The 26379-nt window shown below is 38.4% G+C and overlaps 1 protein-coding gene across 6 annotated transcripts in view; it reads right to left on the reverse strand.

The window, feature by feature from the left end:
* The window catches only part of CCDC171 (coiled-coil domain containing 171), a 341520-nt gene that overhangs the window by 79274 nt on the left and 235867 nt on the right, over positions 1–26379 (reverse strand). For all 6 annotated transcript variants that reach the window (XM_027549190.1, XM_027549194.1, XM_027549191.1 and 3 more), the window contains one exon: positions 14285–14416. In XM_027549190.1, the coding sequence (XP_027404991.1) occupies positions 14285–14416 (132 nt within the window). The remainder of the gene's footprint in view (positions 1–14284; positions 14417–26379) is intronic.

The following is a 26379-nucleotide window of genomic DNA, read 5'->3' on the forward strand; positions in this document are numbered from 1 at the left end:
TGTTGTGATCCATACAGCCAAAGGTTTTATAGTGTAGTCAAAGAAGCAGAAGTAGATGTTTCTCAGAATTCCCTTGCTTTTTCTGTGATCCAGAGAATGTTGGCAATTTGATCTTGAGTTCCTCTGCTTTTTCTATATCCAGCTTGTTCATCTGGAAGTTCTCGGTTTGTGTACCATTGAAGCCTAGCTTGAAGGATTTTAAGCATTACTTCCCTAGCACATGAAATGAGTGCAATTGGGTGATAGTTTAAAGATTTTTTTGGCATTGCCATTCTTTGGGATTGGAATGAAAACTGACCTTGTGCAGTCATGTGGCCAGTGCTGAATTTTCCAAATTTGCTTTATATTGATTGCAGCACTTTAACAGCATCACTCTGAAAAAGTTTGTTATTATATTGTTTTAAGGACAAAGTGGTTCTAATGTGCTTTCTGATATTCAACTAAATCAACGAATTTACTTTTTGTGCATTATGAAGGAACAAATAAGAAGACTGTCATGAAATCTGGCAGAGAGGATAATTTATTTACAACTGAGCTTAATTAACTGAAAAGAACCTTACCAATCATTTAGTTCTACCCTGTTTTCAGATGAGACAATTCCATAGATGTCACTGCTCCAGAACTACAGCGGTTCAAGCTCAAACACCAGATATTTCCCATTTGTATTTCCTGACAGTACCAATTTACATGAAAGGGGATATTTAACTGCATTACCTTCAAGGCCTACTCAAATGCCACCTCCTCTCTGAAGCCTCTCCTATTCTTCCCAGCAAGAATGAATTTCATTCTCCTCTACAGATCACATGGCTTCCTTCATGGCTCAGACGGTAAAGCGTCTGCCTACAATGCAGGAGACCCAGGTTCGATCCTGGGTCGGGAAGATCCCCTGGAGAAGGAAATGGCAACCCACTCTAGCACTCTTAAAATCCCATGGATGGAGGAGCCTGGTAGGCTACATACAGTCCATGGGGTCGCAAAGAGTCAGACACAACTGAGCGACTTCACTTTCTTTCATTTTCTACAGATCAGGCTATGGTACTTTATCTATGCCTCTCCTACAAAGATAAGGCATGAAAAATAAGCAATCATTTTTTCACCTAATTTCTATCATAAATTTCATATTCCTGTTGGAAAGATATTTGAGTCACTTCTGTATCCCACAGCACAGTACAATACCCTGTTCTTAGCAGGTATATGGTGCATCATTGATGTTGCTGCTAAGTCGCTTCAGTTGTGTCTGACTCTATGTGACCCCATAGATGGCAGCACACCAGGCTCCCCTGTCCCTGGGACTCTCCAAGCAAGAACACAGGAGTGGGTTGCCATTTTCTTCTCCAATGCATGAAAGTGAAAGCAAAGTCGCTCAGTCGTGTCCGACTCTTAGCAACCCCATGGACTGCAGCCCACCAGGCTCCTCCATCCATGGGATTTTCCAAGCAAGAGTACTGGAGTGGGGTGCCATTGCCTTCTCCAATCATTGATGTTAGCCATACCCAAATCTATATGATTGAAAGAGCTGATCATTTTACTTTTTAAAGCCAATTTACTAGATTGAATTGGTCTCTAAATACTCTCAAAAGTTATAAAGAATTCATAAAACTCAATATCATGATAAATAATCCATTAAAAATGGGCAAAGGCTCTAAAAGACATTTTCCCAAAAACACATATAAATTGTCAACAGGCACGTGAAAAGGTACTCAACATCACCAATCATCAGGGAAATGGAAATGCAAATCAAAACCACAAAGAGATGTCACCTGGTATTTAGAACGGTTATCAAGTCAAACAGACAAAAGATAGCAAACGCTGGTGAGGATGTGGACAAAAGGAAACCCAAGTACACTGTCAGTGGTATTGTAAATTGATACAGCAACTATGGAAAACAGTATAAAAGTTCCTCCCCAAATGAAAAACGATCCAGCAATTCTACTTCAGGGACCATATCAGAAAGAAACAAACATGCTATGTCAAAGGCATATCTGCATCCATAAATTCATAGCAGCATTATTTACAATAGCCAAGGCATGAAACAATCCAACTGTAGACCAACAGATGAAAGGATAAAGTCTATATGTATATTTATATCAGTTCAGTTCAGTCGCTCAGCCGTGTCCGACTCTTTGCGACCCCATGAATGGCAGCACGCCAGGCCTCCCTGTTCATCACCAACTCCCAGAATTCACCCAGATTCACGTCCATCAAGTCAGTGATGCCATCCAGCCATCTCATCCTCTGTCGTCCCCTTCTCCTCCTGCCCCCAATCCCTCCCAGCATCAGAGTCTTCTCCAATGAGTCAACTCTTCGCATGAGGTGGCCAAAGTACTGGAGTTTCAGCTTTAGCATCATTCCTTCCAAAGAAATCCCAGGGCTGATCTCCTTCAGAATGGACTGGTTGTATCTCCTTGCAGTCCAAGGGACTCTCAAGAGTCTTCTCCAACACCACAGTTCAAAAGCATCAATTCTTCGGCACTCAGCCTTCTTCACATATATATATATTTCAGCCATTAAAAAAAAAGAAATTCCCACCATTTGTGACAACATGGATGGAGCTCGAGGGCATTATGCTAAGAGGAATAAGTCAGACAGAGAAACACAAATACTGTTACGATCTCACTTAATTAAAGAATTAAAAAAAAAATAACTTGGGGGGAAAAAAAAAAAGATCAGACTTATGGTTACCAGAGGTTGGAGGTGAGGGGAGGGGGAACTGGCTGAAGTAGGGTGGTCAAAAGATACAAACTTCCAGTTCCAAGATAAGTAAGTACCAGGAATATAATGTAAAACATGATGACTATAGTTTACACTGCTGTGGGGTAGATTTGAAAGTTGTCAAGAGAGTAAATTCAAAGAGTTCTCATTACAAGGAGAAAAACATTTTTTTCTTTCTTTCTTATATATGAGATGATGGATGTTCACTAAACTTACTATGGTAATCATTTCCCAATACTATATGTAAGTCAACTTATGCTATATACCTTAAACTTATACAGTGCTGTATGTCAATTATATCTCAATTAAACTAAAATAAAAAATAAAGATAAATAAAGCTATACCCAATGCAATAAATAAATACTCTCAAATTATATTTCCATTTTCCTTCTAGAATAAATAGAAAACTTTGATGCAAAGGCTACCTTGGTTCCTAGGCCTCCCATGCATTACCAGCTATCAGAGATGTGAAAACTAGGCCCGTAGGCTCCCAGTGACCTTGCTCTTCTTACCAGGAACATGTCTGGACACTAGGGCAGCTACTTCTCCAGACCCTTCAGGAGTCTGCATCACCTTACCCAGTGTGAACAAATTAGAAAGATATGCAAGAAAAGATAAGCAGTTTATGTGACCAGGAATTTCATATCTACTCTGCTTTCAGAACATAAAGAAAGGGGAGGGGCCTGAAAAGAATGTCTCAGGAGAGTCCTACTCACATGGAACAGAAATGTGCCTTTGATTTGCAAAAAGACTAGCACAAAATAAAAGAATCCCTTCTTATTTTATGAAGAATCGTAACATTCCTCAATTCACACCCACTGTCTCAAGAGTAATAATCCTAACTGCTCTCTGTTGAGGGCTTAGTGTAAGTCACTGTGCTAAGTGTCTCAAAGATTCTCCTCTTCAGGGACTTTCTCAGTGTTTCAGTGGCTGGGACTCCACGCTCCCAAGACAGGGGGCCCAGGTTTGACCCCTGGTCAGGGAACCAGACCCCGCATGCCCCAACTAAGACCTGGCATAGCCAAATAGATACATAAGTATTTTTTTTTTAAGGTTTTTTTTTCTATTTTGTCCCATGACATAACTTAATAAATATACAAAGTTAAGCAGCATGTTTTAATTTAATCATGATTTCCTTCTCAGTTTTAGAAGGATTAAAGACATAGGGCTGCTGCTTCTAAATTTTAAATGTTGTGGGTACATCATTCTACCAGATAACCATTCATCAAAGATCTAAGGTTTGAGGACTTTTTAAAGCCTTGTTGGCAAACATGGAATGTATGCCTCTTTTAAACACATCACAGATATCACTTAGATTTGTGATATGCCACTTTGCTGACTTCCTACCACCAGAACAGAACCTGGTGCTTTCTTCACTTTGGTGCTCTGTTTTCTACGTTGCCCTTTTGATCCTAAGGAAACTACACCAACTCAGGTTCATTTTGATTAATATGCATCATCAAATATACTCCGAACAAAAGAGTGCTCTGCAATATGGAAGCAATGTCACACACTCCACAGGGGAAACGGGCTATGAGTGAAACAGCTCTCACTCAGAACAGATATTAAGATGTTAGTGTTTCATGTTTTTATCAGTGAGTTACTTCTTAAGTTAGTCTTCCCCGTAAAAGTTCCACATCTTTTTAATCAGCACTGTGAAACTTTGGCCATTGAAAGAAAAAGAAAAGCTACCAGTACTTTACTAGAAAGCTCTGAAACTGAAAAGCATTTAAAGCTTCAAAATGACCCTATGTTTCATTGGTTACCTAATACACAGCATTATACAACCTCAAATAATCTATTTTTTAAACCATGGTTCTGACAATTCCAAGTTTAAATGGGGAGAGGAACATTTACTTTATATGAAAAGATTTAGGATGACTTTTAGTTCTCTTTTTTAATTCAGTCCTCTGTCTCTTTCTGTCCCTCTCCCTATCTGCCTGTCTCTATCAACATGCACACACAACCCCACACACATACACTCTTGAGACTAATAATAGTCTGTTTAATGAAACTCAAGGCATCTGTGGAATTATTACAAGAAATTATTTTGTACCTAGTTTTAGACTGAATGATTTACTGCATTTCCCTTAATCGGTAAGTTGCATATTCATTGCTGGATTTTCCTCTCACTGCTGTCACTTAACTTGTCACGCAGAATAGGGCAAATCAGGGTCAGTTTATATAAGCGGCATCAATCTGAAGAACTTCATCGGTCTTTATTTCAAGGCATTATGCAAAGAAAACTGACACTAAGAGAGCCTTAACTGACAGCAAATGAAATCAATCAGCAAATCACTAAGCCATAATAAACTCACTCAATTTGTAGATAACCCTTCCTTTCCCAGGTCTTCACCTAGGCAGTCCATCAAACACTGTTTTGTGTTTTTTTTTTTTTTTTTTGTCCAAGTAGCTGCAATGAATAGCAATTCTGTTGTAGCATTTGAGAGTTCAAGTGTGCGCAGGCTTCAGTCTCAAAATAATGAGCATTAAAAGGTATTATCGAGTAGGGTTATACTCAAATAAGCCTTCAAAAATGAAAAAAAAGATACAGAGAGTCAAGTTTGGGATTTAGCTTTTGCCTCCTAATGTTAATGGCAAAGAAATGCTGTTCATATCATTCAGCAGCTTTTCTGCTTTGGGCTACCTGGAACTGAAAATTGCAACAACAACAAAAAAAAAGCTCTTTACTTTCATATGTTTTGTGTTTTTGATTTTATCTGGTGTGTCTCAAACATTTCACATTCAGGCAAAATAATGTTAACATCTCAGAGTTGGAATCTGATGTTCAAAAAACAAATTAAACGGCATAAATAAAGGCAAGAAGATGAGTTAAAAGAATATTTTAAAATAACATGTGACAACAATAGTAATGCTTAAATTACTCTGTAGAATAATTACTCAGAAGTGTATGGTGGGCATTCACCAAAGTGTCAGCCCATGGCTTTATACTGACCTGTAAGGAAACACGAGAGTTGTCGAATATTTTATTCTTTTTATTGCATGTTTCTACTAACATGAAACCTGTATCAAACATGTCATCAGTCAAAAGTCTCCAAGAGTCAAAACACTAAAACATTCCCTTAATGTACTTAGGTTACTTTTCCTGAAACCCAGGCCTATTTGCAGTTCAGTCTAACATAGCTTATATTAATTTCGCATTTCACAATATAGAAGCACCCTCACATGTACATTATCCTATCTGATCTCCCCACAACTCTGTGAGTGAAAGCAAGACAGGCTTCACCACCTCCATTTAAAGATGAGGAAATAGGGGGCTCGGGGCCACTGAGTGACCTGCCAAGACGGTTAAATTACAGAGCCAGGACTTCAATCCAGGCATTCTGACTTTCCACACAGGCTTTCTCCAATACTACATCGCTTGCCTCTTTCCCCAGCACATGGCATTATTTTCTCTCTTCCAAATTGCCATTCTGATCAGCATGATATTTCCAGCAAACTCAATGACATATAGAAAATTGCACAGATTCACAGTTGCTAACCTCCTCATCATCTGGTTTACTTCTTGTCTTTTAGAAGGGCAAAAATCTCAACCTGAGATTGAAAATAAGTGAGTTTACACCTGATCAAGGAACGTTTATAAGCCAAATATTTAAAGGAAAACAATTTAAAAACTACTTATGAGTGCTGTTTAATTTTCAAAGTACTTTCATCCATGTCATGGGATCCTCACAACTTCCTCAAGATGCAGGAGGGCACGTATCATCATCTCCATGTTACAGGTGACAAGCTGATGCACCAGAAGAAGTAAGCGTTGGAAGCTCACAGACGGTGATATTAGCAGAGAACCCCAGCAGCACTCCTAGTACCACAAGGACGATAATTCATGCTCATCCTTCACAAGAAAAGACAATGTGTTTTCCATGAGAAAAAGACAATCACTAGCTAAAATAATGAGGATTCTTGTTACCTGGGTAATTTATGTCTATGGGGAAAGGATTCCATCTGTTCTGGGGCTAATTCTATTATTTTTAGATAAAGTTGTATAACCTCTTCAACTTTTTGTGATAGTGACTTGGCTATGATTTTACTTTCTTCCAAATTATTCTCCCTAGTAAAAAAGGAAGAAATGATACCCCCCCCAAAAAAAAAACTAGGAAAAAAGACTTCATTTTAAATAATTCCTATCAGATTTTACTTAGTGTTAGTTCAGATTGCTGATACCAGGTCATATCCAGAGGGAATAATTCATGAATATTTTCAGCTGAGTCAAGGAGTCAGTCACAAGATTCCTCAATATAACATTCTGTGTAGCAGAAGCTTTATATAGACATATTTCCTTGCCCTCATGTTATCCTGTGATTTTCCAAAGGCAAAGAGATTAAAGTCCCAACAGGGGGAAAGAAAACCCCTCATTTCAGATCACCACTAACCTGAAATAAAATCCATGATACAAGATGTAAAATATCCCATCAGCTAACCATTAAAAAAAAAAAAAAAACTTTTTAGTACTTCTAGTCTTAACAGATATTTATTTTTTAAAGAAATGTTAGCTATCATTTGATCCCCAAGATTATGTTTTAACTACAAACAAAAATACTTTTTTTAAAACAGCAAGTCCTTTAAAATAAAATACAGGGACTAAGAAAACGATGGTAGCATATAACACCTGGTAAAATATCTGGACCAAAACCCATAATTTCACATTTTCACTCTCAAGATTCTGCCCTAAAATTCTGACTGATGTATCCCCTATCCCCTCCAGCACCACCACTAAAAAAAGAGGGGAAATCAAAGTGCACATCACAGAGGGTGAGGAAGGGAAGGAAGGAGGAAGGGAGTCAGGGAGCGTGAGGGCACTTAGGTGATGACACCCGATCTGTTCTGACGGTGACTGACGTGTGAGGCTGTTTCCAGCAGTCTTCCTGGTCAACAAAAACTAAAATGTCCTGTAACCTTAGGAGAAGATACAGATTCAGGACAAGGCATAATTCACAATGAGGATAAATCAATGTTTAAATGTTATTATTTAATTATTTAACCACTGTTATACCTAGTCTTCCCTGGCGGCTCAGTCAGTAAAGAGTCTGCCTGCAATGTGGGAGACCTAGGTTCAATCCCTGGGACGGAAAGATTCCCTGGAGAAGGAAATGACAACCCACTCCAGTATTCTTGCCTGGAGAATTCCATGAAAAGAAGAGCCTGGTGGGCTACAGTCCATGGGGTCACAAAGAATAAGACACGACTGAGTGACTAACACTTTCGTTTTCACTTTCACCCCAATTAGCAACAGACCCTAAAACTGGTCCTTCTGTACACATCAACATCTTCCTTCTCTTCATATTTTGTTTCATTTAGCATCCCTCATAGCTGCAGTACCAGCAAGTTTTGAAGAAACTGAATGTCTGTTTGTGCACTGTCAAATCTTCAGAATAGAATTCTAAAACTTGAACTAACAAATAACAAAAATATTTTCTCTGACAATATTACGTCAGAAAATGCCATTTATTCTTGCTGGTGTCAACATGAAAAATAAACTCACTAATTCTTATATTCATCCTTCAGTTAGGCTCAAATCCAGGACATTTATATTCCTCATTGACACAATTTATATTCTGTGGAATTGGAGATTACAGCTGTCAAGCTCTAAATGAGACCAAAGATGGCTTTTTTCCCATCAAAATGCATTTGTTCTCAGATGAACTATATGATTTTTCCAGCTAATTGTTTTCCCCTAACAAACAGCTCCTCCCTTGGAAGAACTTGCCATCCTTTGAAGAAGGTAGCGTTTCAACATTCTCTTTGATGCCACAACCAAAATCTAAAATCATATTATGTTTTTAAATTTAAAAGATATTTCAAGTTTTAGAATTTAAAGAGAACCACACACTCACTGATAACAAGTTTAGATAATCCTCAAATCTTTTTGATACTTTTAGTACAAAAATGACCCCACTTACCAAAAAGGTCAGATTTCCAATAATGTCAAACATTCAAAGCACAGTCATGGACTCAAAAATAAGTGAAAAAGAATATCTGTGAGACAAACAGCTGTCACAAAATATATTCTCTTTACTTCACCATGGAGACTCTTAGACTAAACCCTGACAACTCTGTGAGACAGTGAGACCCAGGGAGGACTGACATCTGAAAAGCAGGGAAGACCTAAATTATATAAAGAAGGTAAAATTTTCTTTTAGAATCAGAAACTAAAGAACTATACTTAAAAAAGAAAAAACTAAAGAACTAATAGAAGTCATTTAGTCTTTTAGGGACAGTTGGGGGATTTTACATAGCATTATAGATATTTAGTGAGATTTTCATTTAAAATGGTTGATTTTCATGTTTTAAAAAATAATCAGATATCTGAAAATTCATTTATGGGGACGGAATAAGTTGAAGAAAATATCTAAATAATACAAGCTTCCAAGCAAAATTCTCTAACATTTCTTTAATTTCTAATTGTGCCCAAATGAACATGATTCTTGTACAATTAGAAGCCTGTTGCATCAAGCAGTATAATGGGGAACACATGTAAAAAATTATTAAGCATGGCTGATTCTTGATATTTTTATTCCCTGACAGTTTAGTACTTAGGTACAGATATTTATTTCTTTCTTATCTACATTAAAAAAAATCCTTTCAAGATGCTCTTTTATGATTTAACTTTATAAACACAACAAAATAGCTGGAAGAAATTTCTATGCCTGGAAAGTAAGTTAAATGTAAAAAAACCACAGTATCCTAAAAGTTGTGGGTATAATACATAACAAACAACCATACCAAGTAAGGACTTCATAATAACACAGTAGGTTATGGGTGATTAAAGGATTACTGGATTTATGGTGAAGACTCTATTGTTTAAAATCTTCATAAATAAATGGTTTCACGATGAAGCCTTTCTAATGAAGTGTTTATAAACATATATTTATAAAACATACTACATTTCCAGAGGTAAAGTTATTGTGCACTAAGCCTTACACACTTTTACGAGATGGTTCAGGGGACTTTTCCTTTTAAATGAAGTGGGTTTAGAAGTTTAAAAAATGATCCCAAATTTCTTAAAGGCCTGCACAGACTTAGGCACAGCAGCTTCCCAAGTCAACCTGTCTAGTGCCTGAAATCAAGGCTTCGTGCACTGGGGCCTCCTCTGTGTGAGGCAGGGTTCTGAGCTCTGATGGTGTGACTGTGAACAAAATCAAGTTCTTGGCCTCATGAAGCTTTCACGCTGGTGGAAAGCTAATAAACAGTAAGTGCTTACTATGTACCTGTTACTATTCCAAGCACTTCAATGGATTAACTCATTCAATCATTACACCCAGTTTGAAACTTCTATTATTTTCATTTTATAGATGAAGAGGCTGAAATACGCAATTTAAGTAACATTTCCCATTAACCTCTTTTGGATTCTATTTTTGCCATGATCTTCTCACAAAAGAAACTATATTTTACAGACAGACCCTACTCTTTATTTTTGTTTCCTCTCAGCTATCTTAAAACACACACACACACACACACACACACACACACACACACACACACCACGATGCCATGGTGCACAGAAGGCAGAAAGGCATGGTTAAAAGAATGAACAGACCAGTGACCCTACTCACTGGATATGTGACCTTTAACAATTTTCTTCATCTTAATAAATTTCAGTTTATTCTTTTGGAAAATGGAAAAAGCAGAGCACCCATCATTTATAGGATTGTTGCAAGGATTAAATGAGAAAGTAAATGTAAGGTGTTTATTTAGCACAGTAACTGGTATGGAATAAGCATGCAATAATATCAATAATATTAACATTGATATTGTTCTGTGTTGGTTATCGTTGAATGGGAATGGAGGCACAGACACTTACTGGATGTCTGCTAATATTTTCCAGATATGAAAAGCATCATACAATCATTGAAAAAACAGAATTCAAAGTATAAGACAATGAGTAATAGGTATTACCTTAATAAATTACGGGCAGAATATCTTTTCTTACAAAGTCCTCTGCATTCACACTGTACTGGGTTTTTCAGCTAAAGTTAACTTGTCTAATCTAGGTGTTTTATTTTTTGTCCAGTATCCTAGTAGACTAATATGCTGCTATTAAGGAGATAAAAGCCAAGGAATAATAGTTCTAAACTTGCCATAGGATCTTAGACAGGGGTTCACTGGCAACTTGGCCTCACTGGAACATCAAGTAACAAGGAAAAGTAAATAGAGAGCTAAAGTTGATCTTGACCAAAACTAAAAGCTTTGAAGAAACAAGAAAGAATGAAAGAACCAAATGGAAAGATACAAAGAAAAGATCCTAAGTGGTGCTGGAGAAGATTTTTGAGAGTCCCTTGGACATCAAGGAGATCAAACCGGTTAATCCTAAAGGAAATCAACCCTGAATATTCATTGGAAGGACTGATGCCGAAGTTCCAATACTTTGGCCACCTGATGCAAAGAGCCAACTCACTCGAAAAGACCTGATGCTAGGAAAGACTGAGGGCAGGAGGAGAAGGGGTCAACAGAGGATGAAATCGTTGGGTGGCCTCACCAACTCAATGAACATTAGTTTGAGCAAATTCCAGGAGATAGTGAAGAACAGGGAAGCCTGGCATGCTGCAGTCCATGGGGATGTAAAGAATCAGACACGATTTAGCAACTGAACAACCACCACCATTTCTTAAAAAAACAAAACACATCCCCCAAAAAAAAACACCCACACACCCCAAAAGTAATAAAATCAAGCTATACTACTATCACTGATCTCATCTTCACAAGGTGTCTCATACTGCAGTATGTGGGTGTGCACTAACAAGAGCCACCCTGCTTGTCTGCTGCCTTTGTGCTGGACACTGTGCTCCCCACTTCACATGCACTGCCTCATCCAAACTCAGTACAAGCCTGAGGAACTGTTAGCATTCCACTTGGTTGCAGATCAGGAAACTGAGGCTAAAAGCTAGCACATCACAGAGACTAGCCAAACTATCTCCTGTAGGAGTGTATCAGTCACACACTCTTCTGGGTTCAGAGAGATAAGGTAATCCGTTCATCCTCTCAGCCTTCAGTTGTGCTCACTGGTCTTCCCTCCATCCAGGATTATACCTATAAGAAAGCATGCCCCCTTGGAAACAAGAGACAGTGGCTATCTAGGAAAACGTCAGCTCCTACTGCTCTAAATGACAGTTAAATATTTTGGCCAAATAATTCAGACACTACCACATCCTGCACAGTGGGCCTCTCCTCGTCGTAATCAAAGGTGAGGCACACTTTGAACAGTCCACCTCACCAGCACAGATTACAAAGTTAAACAAATAGTGAATTCCATGTTGCATACTTAGTGTAAGTATATACATATATACATACATACACACACACACACACACACACACACACACACACATACAACATACACATACTGCAAAGGTGAAAAGTTGAATTCCATAATATTAGCCTATCAAATGGAAGCAAAACTTTCTATCTGTGAATGTGTCCACAATACACCATAAACTATGACCTACCTCATATACAGATGCATAATGTATACTTTATAAATGGAAGAAAAACTCCACCACAGATTTCAAAGGCTTTATGCTTACCATTTAACACACACGTCTTGATTTTTACTGTCAGATTTTACCAGTTCAGGCTTTTCAGTCAAATATACCTAGACTTAAACCCAGACTCTAGGCCCTGCCATTTACTTGCTGTTGATCTGAGGAGAGTTATCTGCTATATTTGTTGTTTGTCAATTGTAAAATGAAAATAATGGTGTCTGCTTCACAGGCCCATTGTTAGAAGTAATTCAGATCACTTATTTATAGAGCTAGGCATGATACTAGCTACACAGTAAGTGCTCAGTAAAATGGCAGTTATAATTATTATAATTAAGGTCTTCAACTAATACAGTGCCTTTCTCCTCAAAGTACTCCATATCACTAATTGCATGCCTGCATGCATGTGCATGCACACGTGTGCGCCTGAAAAACTATTATGGCCCAAATCATGTGCTCTTCTCTGCATACTTAACCAAAACATATATTACTAAACTATAATGCATATTAGAGCACACCAATATAAACTTAAGTGTTTAGGTATATGGCAACCCATATAACTATTTTTATTAGAACTTGGGAAAGATAGTAGTTTAAAATACAAGCTTATACATTTCCTTCTTGCTATTCACAGATGTCAGAACTCTAGAAAGTTCATGTTTTGCTTTAAAAAATGGCATTCCTAGGAATCAGTCTCTTTCCAAATCATCAAAATCTAGAGTTTGGGAGAAGTATTTATTTGTGAATTATGACAAGTACTAAGCCCTAGGAGATTCTAAATTAAGATAACCAAGTAAAGGATTATTTTACAACCACTAGAAAAATATCAAATCATATTGTACTCACATATAATAAAATTTTAAATGTACATCTTAATCTTGAACTAAATAATAGTATAGTATGTTAGTCTATAACTAAAAATAAGTGTCTTATGCTTTGCTATATAATTATATATATTTTACTATAATATGTGGACATTCTAATGAAAGAAGCAAGTATTTTTTCTTTGTTGAGTATTAATTTGAGTACTAATAACAAATTAAATTAGGGTATGGAGCATGTAGGAAAAAATTAACATAGCCCAACTTGTACTGACATTAATTTTGTGCAAAGTTAAAATTTCACAGGGTCATACACTTCAAGAATGAAAAAGTTCATCTCAAATCTCAAAATGTGAAGCAGAGACAGAGTTTTAAGAGATATTTCTCTTAAATACACTGAAAACTTTAGGGTTTTATTGAACAAGGACAACCTCTTTTGGAATTATCAGGCTCCCTATAGTTTATATAACTTTGATAGATTTTTGTAATAAAGAAATTGGACATTAAAGAGAGAATAAAATACATACTAAATTTTGTTTTGTCTGATTAAAAAATATTTTTAAGCCTAAGGAAAAAAAAAGTCACAATAACCTAACAGTAATCTAGAACAGAAGGCTAGCTGCAGCTTCTGAAAATAAATATTTTTACTAAGTTTAAAGTTATTTAAGGTTTTATGATTTAGTGCTTTGAGTTTTATAAATGAAATAACTCCTTTGGCACATATTAATTACAATGTTCATTAAAACTAATCACTAAAGTATAAAATACTCTTCATGCAAAGAAGAGCTAGGTTCTAGATTTGTTGAAATTACCACCTAAGAATATTGGATATATTTTGGAATTAACATTGAAAAATGTCAAATATCTCCCCTGATAATTTTATCTAAAGTGGTTTATTTTAAAAGAATTAGAGCTACAAATTCAGACAAGCTTGAAGAGATAACAGCCTAGTGTCTTATTGTCGTCTGCTGCCCAGAAAGAATGTTAATACTGTACTGAGCTATGAAACATATATTTTTTTCCTTGGTAAAAAATACTTTTCTGATTATTTAAGGGGCTAGTTCTAGGCTCTGAAGAAAAAAATACAATTACTTGTGAAACATAGTGTTACATGACAGAAGAAAAATGAGGAAAAATTATTTGCATCTCCTTTAAGTTAGTCGCAAGACTTTGAGGCTTCTTCCATTCTCCCCAGTATGTGCAATTTATTTTTCTACATGTGTCAGTAGCAAACAATGTTATTTAGACTCTAACCTGGCACGCTACAACCTCTGGCCCGCCCTTGAGCCCCTCCATTGCAAAGGTCTCCAGGTGCAGTCTGGGTAGCTGCAGGGTGAAGTCATTCCTACTTGCCGCAGTCCGTGACAGCGAGATCTGATCTCTGACCTAAAGGGAAAAAAATAGCATCAATGGTAATTCCCCTTCAGACACATTAACTGGGATGAACTGGGTCCCCTTGAGCCCACTGAGTGGACTTGCATTGATCGCTAGACCTGAAATCCATGAATAAATTTAGGACTAATTGATTTTTCGTTGCAAATAAATCTCTAATTCAGAGTGCTGGGGGAGAATGTTAAGAAGAAAAAGCATCCTCCTGCTTGAAATGAGCAGAGGGAAGAAGAGTCGCTGGAGCTCTTCTGATCAAGAGGTTTTGAATTATTTTTTTCACTGTTCCACCCTCAAAAGAAAAAGGAAATAAGGAAAAACAAGCCCACAAGAATCAAAAATAAACAGCAATCTCTTACTTATTCACACTCTCTTAATAACATATTTAATTTAAACAGTATTAATGGGTATATATTAAAGAAGATAGTTATTAGGCACTAGTCTTCGACAAGACAACTTCAGTACCCACTCTAGAATAAAAACAAACATGTTCAACACACAAGGAGACTTAAAAATACACTAGCAAGAGGTTTGTTTGCCCTCTTTACTCTTATTAAATGTGAATCTTAATGATTAAATCCATATAAACCAACTTGGTCACATGAATTCTAAATAAGATAATGGATAAAACCAGTACTATTTGTACTATACTTGAAGTGTTCAGAAAGGCAACAATACAAACACATCACAGATACGATACGGGAGAAATACCAATTCGCAAGCTAGTCTCTGCATCACATGCAGTTGATATTACACTGCCACCTTCTGGACAAATGAGAAATACTCACTATATAATATGAATAAAAGAAAATGCTTAGAAACAGGTATTTTCATTTTTAATTTCCAAATTTAATAAAAGCCTCAAAAATTCTACAGTTTAATTTTAAGATCAGTAGGCTCTCATCTTTAATCACATAGTTTAATGATAAGAGTTTTCATATGTAAGCATATTTCCTAACTTTTCTTATGCCTGAAGAGGTTTTAAAATTTTATCTCTTTGACACTGTGTCTTTGATAAAGAGTATACAACTAGCTTAAAGTCACAGGACGAAATGAGTTTTTACAAGGTAGCAAAGGGCAAGAATGGGGAGAACCACCATTGTTCAAATACCTGTATTTATATCTCTAGTTTTATCTTGGCAACTTCATATATAACTTGGTAATAATAAATGATAGGAACCCTCACCTTCATTTTCCTATTCCATTCGGGTAGCTTGTAAAACTTTGAATTATTTCTTACTCTATGAATGAACTATCATACAACATAAGGTTTCCTTACGTCAGCAAACACACACACACATGATGACATCTTTCATAGTTTGTGCTAATCTAGGCTATAAACATCCTTATCCTCCTAAGATGAGCTGAAGAATTTCTGCCAATAACTGCATGTCAAAGTGTATGCTGTAAAACATACACTATAATGCAATTTGTATAATAGTGTGAGTACAATAGTCATACCAGAGTCCCAATACAGAATGCATATATTTATCTGTAACAAACACTCTCTAGTCTTCAGTCAGGATGAGAACGCTTTTAACTCACTTAACAAAATAAATCACATTCTACAAATGCCTTTGCTTGAGGTTTTATATTTTATATGCATGGACACCTTCTCTTGCTCTTTTTTTTTTTTTGTCACCAATCTGCACTCAGATAAAAGAAAACATTAATGTGGATTAAGGTCCTGAGAATTTATCAACATCAAACCACTAGTGTTGTGCCTTCTACCCTTCTGAACAACAGTCAATAGATCTAAATATTTTACTGCACCCTGGCCAATTCATTGTTTGATGTTTAAAAACTCACCCAGAATCAAAGAAAATTTATTAAATTTGAGCCCCCAAATGAGATACTATTAGCTTTGAAAGTCAAGTTTAACTGCGATATTGATGATTCTCTTTTTTCTGTGACAAAATTCACTAGGGAAATCCTGGATGTCAAAGTACAAAAGCAGATTGCTAATATGGGCAAAGGGTGGGAGGGCAGGGGGCGGGGGGCGGCTATGAGCAACGTAGGTACGATCCACAACACACTCCAGGCGCTGGCGGTCCTTTAACCCGATTAATATCAGGCATCATACTTCATCTGTGAAGCCTGACATACAGGAACACTAAGCCACATTGTATATCCTCTAAATAAACTTTCTGAACATTAAGCAGGGGCATCTGGCATTTAAAACTGTGATTTATTGTCAAATTAACATTTTCACTACAACATTATTTAATTTGCCAAACGAAGTAACTCTTCGTATTTGTATGAGATAGGGAAAAAAATAAAAATGCAGTTGTTTTGCTAAACCTAATGATGGGCATCACAATTACAACATTATTTGAACAGCATGCATGTGTTAATACTCTCATTTAATTATAAATTATCTGTTGAATGTTGGAGGTGCCACAAAGAGACAGTGCCCATGATATATAACAGAAATAACATCACAAATATTTCTACCAAAATATAAGAGTTTTCTTCCCACTTTTATGTTAAATCAAAACTTTGAAAATAGGCAAACTAAAATGTTCGCCAAATATTTCAAGAAGTTTTTTTTAAGTCTTGATAAAGGATTGACCAGAAATTCTTTTATTTTAATGGATAAAGGGAGTGAACGCATCATGTTGAAAGAATATAAAACAGTGACACTAGGGCTAGTGAAAATCTAACAGTGCAGCAAAGAGCAGGAGGGAAAGACGACCAAAACTAAAGGAGTGGGGCGGGGGCGGGGGGGGGGGGGGGGGGGGGGGCTCGGAAAGGATGCAAAAGGCGCGTCTGAATATCAGAGTGTGAATAAGAATAAACAGGAAACAGTTCAACACAGAACAGTAAGGAAAGACTCCCGCCCTACTGCACTAAAAACAGAATATACAGGCTGAGAACAAAGTGACTACGAGCAGAAAAGGCAGAAGCAGGATTTCTTTAGGAAATACTGCCCACTGGATACTAAATGGTCCCTTTCAAAAATGAGAATTTAAAGTAAATTTCTTTACTGTCAAAAAAAATTTTGAAGTAACAATATTAAAACAATAAAACTGTTTCTCACCCTACTAGGAAAATTAGGTTCACCTTTTAAAATAAAGATTTTAGTGTGAATTAGGATTAAAACACCATCATCACCTATCCATGGATTAAATTATAATTTCAAATTTAAAATTAATTGGAAATCATAATTTCAAAAGCCAGCCTTTAATTCTGCTACAGTATATCATTATTCATCCTATAATTAGATTCTATATTCTTTTTACTCTGGTTTATTTATAGATATGAGTAACACATATATAATATTTTTCTACTTTAAAATGACTAACGCTTCATTTTAACATAAATTTTTTCAAAGAATTTCACAGTATAAATCTCAATTGCAAAATTGTATACATTTTTATAACTTCCTATAAAAACTGTATAATTTTATAATATTTTCACAAAAACTAAAGGAAAGCATACCCGTATTACTCCATTCTTAAATTTTGATTTTTAGAAAATGTAGTTTACTTTCTCCCTTTCTTATTACATACTTTCAGAAAGCAGATATTTCTCATAGATATGCCATAAGAAACAAGAGAAACAGAGGCAAATGACAAAAAATAAATAAAACTTAACAAGTTCAAAACACCGTTAAGAAATATTTAATTTATTGCAACAATTTAGTTCCAGATTTAAGTAATTCTTTAGATCTATACCGCACTGTTTCTATTCCTCTGATTAGCCTTTTATCTCAAGCCAATCTTTCGTAATTTTCTGTACTCTTGCTGCTGCTGCTAAGTTGCTTCAGTCGTGTCTGACTCTGTGCTACCCCATAGACGGCAGCCCACCAGGCTTCCCCATCCCTGGGACTCTCCAAGCAAGAACACTGGAGTGGGTTGCCATTTCCTTCTTCAATGCATGAAAGTGAAAAGTGAAAGTGAAGTTGCTCAGTCGTGTCCGACTCTAGCGACCCCATGGACTGCAGCCCACCAGGCTCCTCTGTCTATGGGATTTTCCAGGCAAAAGTACTGGAGTGGGGTGCCATTGCCTTCTTCGTTCTGTACTCTTACTAACACGCAAAAAACTATTTCTGCTAGATACATCAACTATAAAATTAAGCTAGCCATTTTTAGAAAAACATTCAATTCCCAAAATAAGAACCTGCATCTTTTATCACACACAACTATAAAGACTTTTGCACCCAATGTTCCAGCTATTTTTAAAAATCCATGAAATATGATACTAGTTGTGTTTTTACCAATAGAATACCCAGGAAAAAGCAGTAAGGGTTGTTGATGAAAAACTCAGATACATTTGAGAACACGTGTAAGAAGATGTATACAGTGTCTGAATCTTGAATGCCTGGGAAAAGTAAATGATAATCAGGCCTGCCTAAAATTTCATTTGTTCCAATCCATTAAGGCCTCCAATACTTCAAAATAAACCTTACCAGAGCGATTCCCATCATATACAGATCTCAACAATATTTCCCGCAACTTCCACTCTTATCATCCTGTGTTCACGTTTTACTATGCCTCCATTCCCCACCTTCCTTTTTCCTACTTCCTCTTCTGTACTTCCTTTCACTTCCATTGATTCCTCATCACTTTCCCGTCTCTCTTTATCCTATTTTTCATCATATACACCAGAGCAGCCTATGTATTCTTTTTCATCTTATGCCCTAGAGAGCAGAGTGCAGTTGGCATACTACAACCCAAGGACTGAATCCAGACCCCCGCCTGTTACTGTAAATAAAGTTTTATTGGAACACAGCCACACCCACTCACTTAGCTATTGTCTTTGGCTGCTTTCCAGCTAAGAGGACAGAGTTGAATAGTTGAGACAGAAACCATATGGTCCACAAAGCCTAAAATATTTACTATCTGGCCCTCTACAGAAAATGTTGGCCATCCCCCTGCCTCAGAGATATAGCAAGAAAGACTATACTTTTCACCATCTATAAAAAATTTTTTAATGATCACATCTCACCAGAGAATGTATAAACAATTTCTAGCGAGTAAACCTTATACCACTAACATATAGGATGCCATCTCATAGATACTTTCTGGCTTCTTCTTTCAAGTTTTACATAGTCTGATAGATAACTTGATTGGGTCTAACTAAACTACAGAAAATTTGGTTAAACAAGTAGCACAGGCATCAGTTCAGTTCAGTTCAGTCGCTTAGTCGTGTCCAACTCTTTGCAACCCCGTGAATCGCAGCACGCCAGGCCTCCCTGTCCATCATCAACTCCCAGAGTTCACTCAGACTCACATCCATCGAGTCAGTGATGCCATCCAGCCATCTCATCCTCTGTCGTCCCCTTCTCCTCCTGCCCCAATCCCTCCCAGCATCAGAGTCTTTCCCAATGAGTCAACTCTTCGCATTAGGTGGCCAAAGTATTGGAGTTGCAGCTTTAGCATCATTCCTTCCAAAGAAATCCCAGGGCTGATCTCCTTCAGAATGGACTGGTTGGATCTCCCTGCAGTCCAAGGGACTCTCAAGAGTCTTCTCCAACACCACAGTTCAAAAGCATCAATTCTTCGGCGCTCAGCTTTCTTCACAGTCCATCTCTCACATCCATACATGACCTCTGGAAAAACCATAGCCTTGACTAGACGGACCTTTGTTGGCAAAGTAACGTCTCTGCTTTTGAATATGCTATCTAGGTTGGTCATAACTTTCCTTCCAAGCAAAGTAATGTCTCTGCTTTTGAATATGCTATCTGGGTTGGTCATAACTTTCCTTCCAAGCGTCTTTTAATTTCATGGAGATCTTTTGTAAAAAGAGAGAGAAGGGTATTCACCAGTATGGACCATATGCTCTGTAATAACACTAGCAACAGAAAGACCCTATACATACGGAGGTTCTCAGTGAGCATGTGATCAAATATGAACGTCATTCCAAACTCACAAATTCTATGAGGTAGTAGGAAAGCGAGGATAACCAAAAAACATGGTATGTGTCCAGTGACAGAAGCAGGGATTAAAGCACATCATCACAGCAGAAATGACATTCACAAGTTAGACGGTGATGACTAAATGGATATCTCCCCCTTTTGCCTTTTCCTTAACAAGTTAGTTCATGAAATGGATAGAGTGTAGTACTGTTCTTATTAGTAACAATACCGCTAGCACTTCCAAAAGTACTTCATACTTTTCAAAGTGCTCTCCACACTATCACACTTCATTCTGCCATCCACCTTGTGAAAGAGCTACTGCCAGCCCTAATCTGGGGAAATGTGTCCAGGGCTCCTAGCAACACATAACAGTGCCTCTGAGTATCTACACTGACAGTTAACAGATGAGCAAATTGCTCAAGATCTTGTTACTCCTTCCATTTCCCTACCTAAAAGTCAACACCATTTTATTTTTCCTTCTCTTTGTCCCTTGTCTGGCAGGCTTAGCAAAAATGTGTGTCATAAAAGTAGTTTTGTGGTCAGCAGTGAAGACTGTTATCGAAACACCCTGATTTTCCTCAGTAGTTTCATTGGACCTGCACACATTTTTCATTCATTCATGTATTTTTCTCCCTGACCCTTCAACACACACAGACACAGACACACAGACACACAGACACACACACACACACACACACACACACACAATTACCATACTGAGAGACAGGTACCTGTGAGCAATCTTCCTTACACAATGGCCATAATCTCACTTGGAAGATCCCCAAACTACAAGGTCCCAAGGTATGTGCAACAGCTCCTGCTGTGCTCCGTACCTGTGGGATGGAGACCCTGGCCTGTGCAGCAGAAGCAGGCACTCCACTGGCACTGCAGCAAGCGCAGAAACCCCTCCTCTGAAAAGAAGGAAGTGAGAAACTAGCCTGCTTTTGCTGCAAGTTATTTAATTTAACCTCCAACTCTGGAGAAGAGCCAGAACTCTCTCTGCTGTCACCAGAAAAAAAAGGCAAAATCTACCACGACCACAACCACCCCACACATTATTGTTCAATCCCAATTATGGAACTACAAAACTGATCTCTTGAATCAAATTATCAAGCTGGGCTACATCCCAATTAAGGATCTGAAAAACTGAACCCTCAAATCAAATTATCAACCTGGAAAATAGGATGATATAATCACAGACACTGTATAAAGGCACTAGGCAGGATGATAAATCTGAGGCGTAGGTTATATACCATAGACTGCTCCTTGCAGATAGATTACTGTGACCTTGATCTGTTTAAACAAACAGAAAACGCATACTTGAGTACAGAAAGATGTATTTATGAATTGTTAAGAGTTCTCCACACAGAGATATTTTCTTCCCTAGGGCAAATTATTCCAAAGGGTAAAGACAGATACACACTGAAATTAGTTATTTAGATGTACTGGTAAGCACATGGACACGACATTCTGTGGTCTCTTATCTTTAGTTTGTCAAGGTTTTTAAATCCCTCTTGAGCTGAAGTACCATTTTTAGCTTGGCTAGGTCAGAATGACACTGAACAACATGAATGATGACACACAAGACAGCTATATGGACAGAGCTGCCATCAGCAAGCCAGCTGTGCTAACACCTGTATGTCTTGCACAGCTGATCTTCAGAATCAGGATCAAGAAACCAAAAATGGAAACAGGCTCAAAGACCATAAGTTTCATAAGTAACATTCAGAGAGTCATTAATAAGTCACTTAAAACTGGGCTATTAGAGGCATATGATCATGTTTCAACTTTAAAATAACTGTCAGCTTTATTAATTAAAAATTATTCTGTGGCCTTTGCATTCCACATAAATGATCTGAAAATTAAAAAGCAAAGTTAACTATGTATTACCAAATATTATCATTCACATTTTTAAGGTAAGAATCACATGTAAAGATGTGGCCACTCAAAATCTTCACCTGTTACATTCTCTTTGACTCGATTCTACTCTAAAATTTTTCCTAACAATAGAAGTTATCATCTTTCCACTTCATAGAAATCAAATTAGTTGCTACCTATAAAATTTGTTGCCAGTGTGAATCTAGGCTTTCTCCTCTAGACGTAGATTATGCAAAGTAAATACACATGCTATTTTCAGCAATCAAAAAATGAAGACACAGGACTTCCCTGGTGGTCCAGAAATTAAGATTCTATGCTCCCAATGCAGGGAACCCAGGTTCCATCCTTAGTCAGGGAACTGGATCCCTTGTGCCACAACTAAGATCCAGCCCAGACAAACTAAATAAAGTAAAATTTTAAAAATAATTAAAAATAAAAAATGAAGACAGTATCAGCAAGACTTGCACTGGAATCTGGAGGTAGTTTTAATTGTGTTTAGAGACTGGGCAATGGTAAAAAAGTTTGACTCATTCAACAAACATTCATCAAGCACCTACTGGGTATCAAGCACTATGATAGATGCTGAGCATATAAAAATTAAGGAGACAGAACTCCATTCCTCAAAGACTTCAAACTCCAGTGGCATAATTAATCTCTCAAAATGTATATCCTAGCCTTCCCACTTATCCATAATGTCTTGTTTCTCCTGTCAATTGCTATACCACCTTCTTTATTTGCCAGAAGAATTATGTTCATTAATCTCAAACCTTTATCTTTAGCTCTGACTTTTCTCCTGAGGTCTAGACTCTCATATCCTGCTGATCACTCACTCCACTTTACCTTAAACTCAGTATTTCCAAAACAAAACTCATCATTGTCTCCCTTTTCTTCGCTAACAAAAAAGGAGGGGGGGCGCAAAAAAAGCCTGTTCCTCTTTTTGTTTTCCCAATATTAGTTAATCATACTGCCCATCTTGGGAACCACCCTTCCCTGCCTTTAACGTTCCCATTTTTACTAAATCAGCTTCATATCCTTTCTTCTGACACCACTCATCATCACTATCTAGTCTCAAATCTTCACCAGTACTCATCTAGCCTACAAACTCACATTCTTCATTATTTCATTACCAACTTCATTATTCACTATTTATGGCCTGCAAATGTGCCTCCCAAAGCCCCAATTTAGTAAGGAAATCTGACCACATCATTCCTTATCTCAAACCTTAATTTAGTCTCCCTGCTCCATAGTAAAGATCCAAGTATCTCAAAAATGACAAAGAAAAAAGTTCTCCCATTACCTGGCTGCCACCTGTCTCATTCAACCTCGTCTCCTGCACTCTCCTTGCACTTACTGCTGCACTGAGGCTGTCTGGCCATTCATGCTTCCACGCATCTGCACATTCTACTCTCTGCTGAAATGCCCTTCTCATCTTTCCTCACATTTCAAAGCCCCGTTCAAGCTTTAATTTTCTTCTAAGAAATTCCCAGCCAACCCTTGGGTTTTCTAAGTATGCTTCATAGATGAATAACTATCTAAATGGATGCAGAACTGCATCTTACGGGTACATATTTACCACTGCTGCTGCTAAGTCACTTCAGTCGTGTCCGACTCTGTGCGACCCCATAGACGGCAGCCCACCAGGCTCCCCCGTCCCTGGGATTCTCCAGGCAAGAACACTGGAGTGGGTTGCCATTTCCTTCTCCAATGCATGAAAGTGAAGAGTGAAAGTGAAGTCGCTCAGTCGTGTCCGACCCTCAGCGACCCCATGGACTGCAGCCTACCAGGCTCCTCCGTCCATGTGATTTTCCAGGCAAGAGTACTGGAGTGGGGTGCCACTGCCTTCTCCAACATATTTACCACAGTATACTGGAATTACACTGTCTCTATCTTGAAGAAAGAAACAATGAGATATATAGACATACATATGTTGTTGTGATTGTTATTTGTGTGTCTGTTTGTTTCCCCAAAGGCTAGTACAGTTTCTGGCCCATAATACACATTCAAAAAGCATTTGTATGGGGGAGAACAAGAGGGTGGAGGAGTAGGTGGATGTGGAGTACATCTCTCTCCACGGATACATCAGGATACACCTTCAGACATAGAAGTGCATGCGGAACACCGGCTGAGAGCAGAGAGGAGTACCTGACCAGTAAAAAAGAATATATAGACCCACGCAAAACTCGGTAGGATGAAGGAACTAGGGGGAAAAACAGGAGTGTTAGTAGGACTGGACCTGCCCTCAGTGGGTAGGGGGAACTGAAGCAGGGGTCGGATCCCCACATTGGGGCAACTGTCTGAGTCACAGGAGAAACATCTAAGGCTGAGAGTGAAACAGCTGATCTGTGGCAGCCTAAATGGAATGAGAATCAGACAATCCCTGCCAGAGCCATACATACAGAGATGTAGATCCCCTGGAAGGTGTAACAGCTGTGAGCTGGAGTTTAGGGATTGTGGCTCAATCTCAGGGCGAGGGCTGCTGTTGACTACAGAAAGACAGATCGAGGAGATGTGAGGGAGGAGACTGTGGTGGGAAATGCCTGTGGAGGAAAGCTGGGCAGCCATGGAAGCAAGGTGATACTGCTGAGTCACGTGTAGAGGGTGGGGCCATCACCATAGCCTCTCTCTCCCCACATGCCCCACAGCATTGGCAGCTGAACAATAGAGAGGCTGGCCCATCAAACACCTGATGCACTGAACTACAGAGTAGGACCCCAGGCAGGGGGACCCCTCTATGTTCCTGACACACTGAACAATAGAGAAAGATCCCAGGCAAGGGAGCCCTCTAAGGGCCTGAACGGGCAGAGCTACGGAGAAAGACCGGTCAAAGTGGCCTTCTGATTGCCAGCTACAAGAGGCTAGAAAAAAAGACTCTGATAAGACCATAACTCCTGCAGCAGAGGCAGTCTGTGTCCCTGCACACTTGGTGCCGCCAGAGTCCCCGCAAGCCAAGCAGCTGCACCACCATCACACTCAACGCTCACTGGGATAGAGCTGCCACAGGCAAAACAAGTCTTGCGTCTATGCACACAGGGTCGCTTCAGTAGTGTCCAACTCTTTGCAACCCTATGGACTATCAGGCTTCTCTGTCAGGGAGGCAGGTTCTCCAGGCAAGAATACTGGAGCACATTGGCCAATAGTGGTTGCCATACCCTTCTGGAGCACTATATTTCCTGCTGCTCTAGCCGCCAACTCCCCTGAGTACGTGGTGCTGCCAGAACCCCTGGACCCAAGCAGCTGCACCACCTCCACACCTGGCCTTCACAGGGCAAACCCAAGTCCCCCAGGGCAGCCTCAGGAGCAAACCCCAGTGGACGACCCACAGACAGAGGTGGAAATAAAACCACAATTGAAACCCAGGGGCAGTGTGACTAACGGAGAAGACTCAAAACCTTTCCACCAGCTGTACAAGCTGCACATTAAATTCACATCATCAACTAGGCAGACTCTGTGTCTATGGAATATATAAAAGGTCATTGAGAGCTCCCACAAAAAAACGCACTAGTTCTGATGGCTGTAGATATTGGAGGCAAGAAAATATAGGAATAGAACCAGATTAGAATTTGAGCTGCCCCCACAACAGGTCCAGAGAACAGCAGAGTTTTGGAGGGCATCCTAGGGAGGTGAGGTGGACTGTGACTCCCAGCGAGGGAAAGGACTCTGACAGAGGTGACTCAAGAAAAACATTTATTATTCTTATGTTTTGACTTGTTCTGTAAATTCTTTTGAATTTTTTTTTCTTTTTTCTCCTTTTTATCCCCCTCTGTTATAGCTGTCGATTTTAATGGCACTATGAAATTTAATTAACTTTTCAGCTTTTTTTTTAATATCACCTGGTCATCCTCCTTTTTGGAACCTAGAATGACTCACAGTCATCTCTGAGAACCGTGTATTCATGACTTCATTATTCCTTCTGCATCACCTTCCTTTTACCTTAGTTGTCCTAAGTGCTCAGCGTACTTCAGCCTTGAGTTTCAAGCAGACAAACTCTCCACCATTTACTACAATCTATACATGATCACACCATCGTGATTATCTGGGTCGTGAAGATCTTTTTTGTACAGTTCTTCTGTGTATTCTTGCCACCTCTTCTTAATATCTTCTGCTTCTGTTAGGTCCATACCATTTCTGTCCTTTATCGAGCCCATCTTTGCATGAAATGTTCCCTTGGTATCTCTCATTTTCTTGAAGAGATCTCTAGTCTTTCCCATTCTGTTGTTTTCCTTTA

This window comes from Bos indicus x Bos taurus, chromosome 8 (assembly GCF_003369695.1).
Source record: "Bos indicus x Bos taurus breed Angus x Brahman F1 hybrid chromosome 8, Bos_hybrid_MaternalHap_v2.0, whole genome shotgun sequence".
Classification (NCBI taxonomy): domain Eukaryota; kingdom Metazoa; phylum Chordata; class Mammalia; order Artiodactyla; family Bovidae; genus Bos; species Bos indicus x Bos taurus.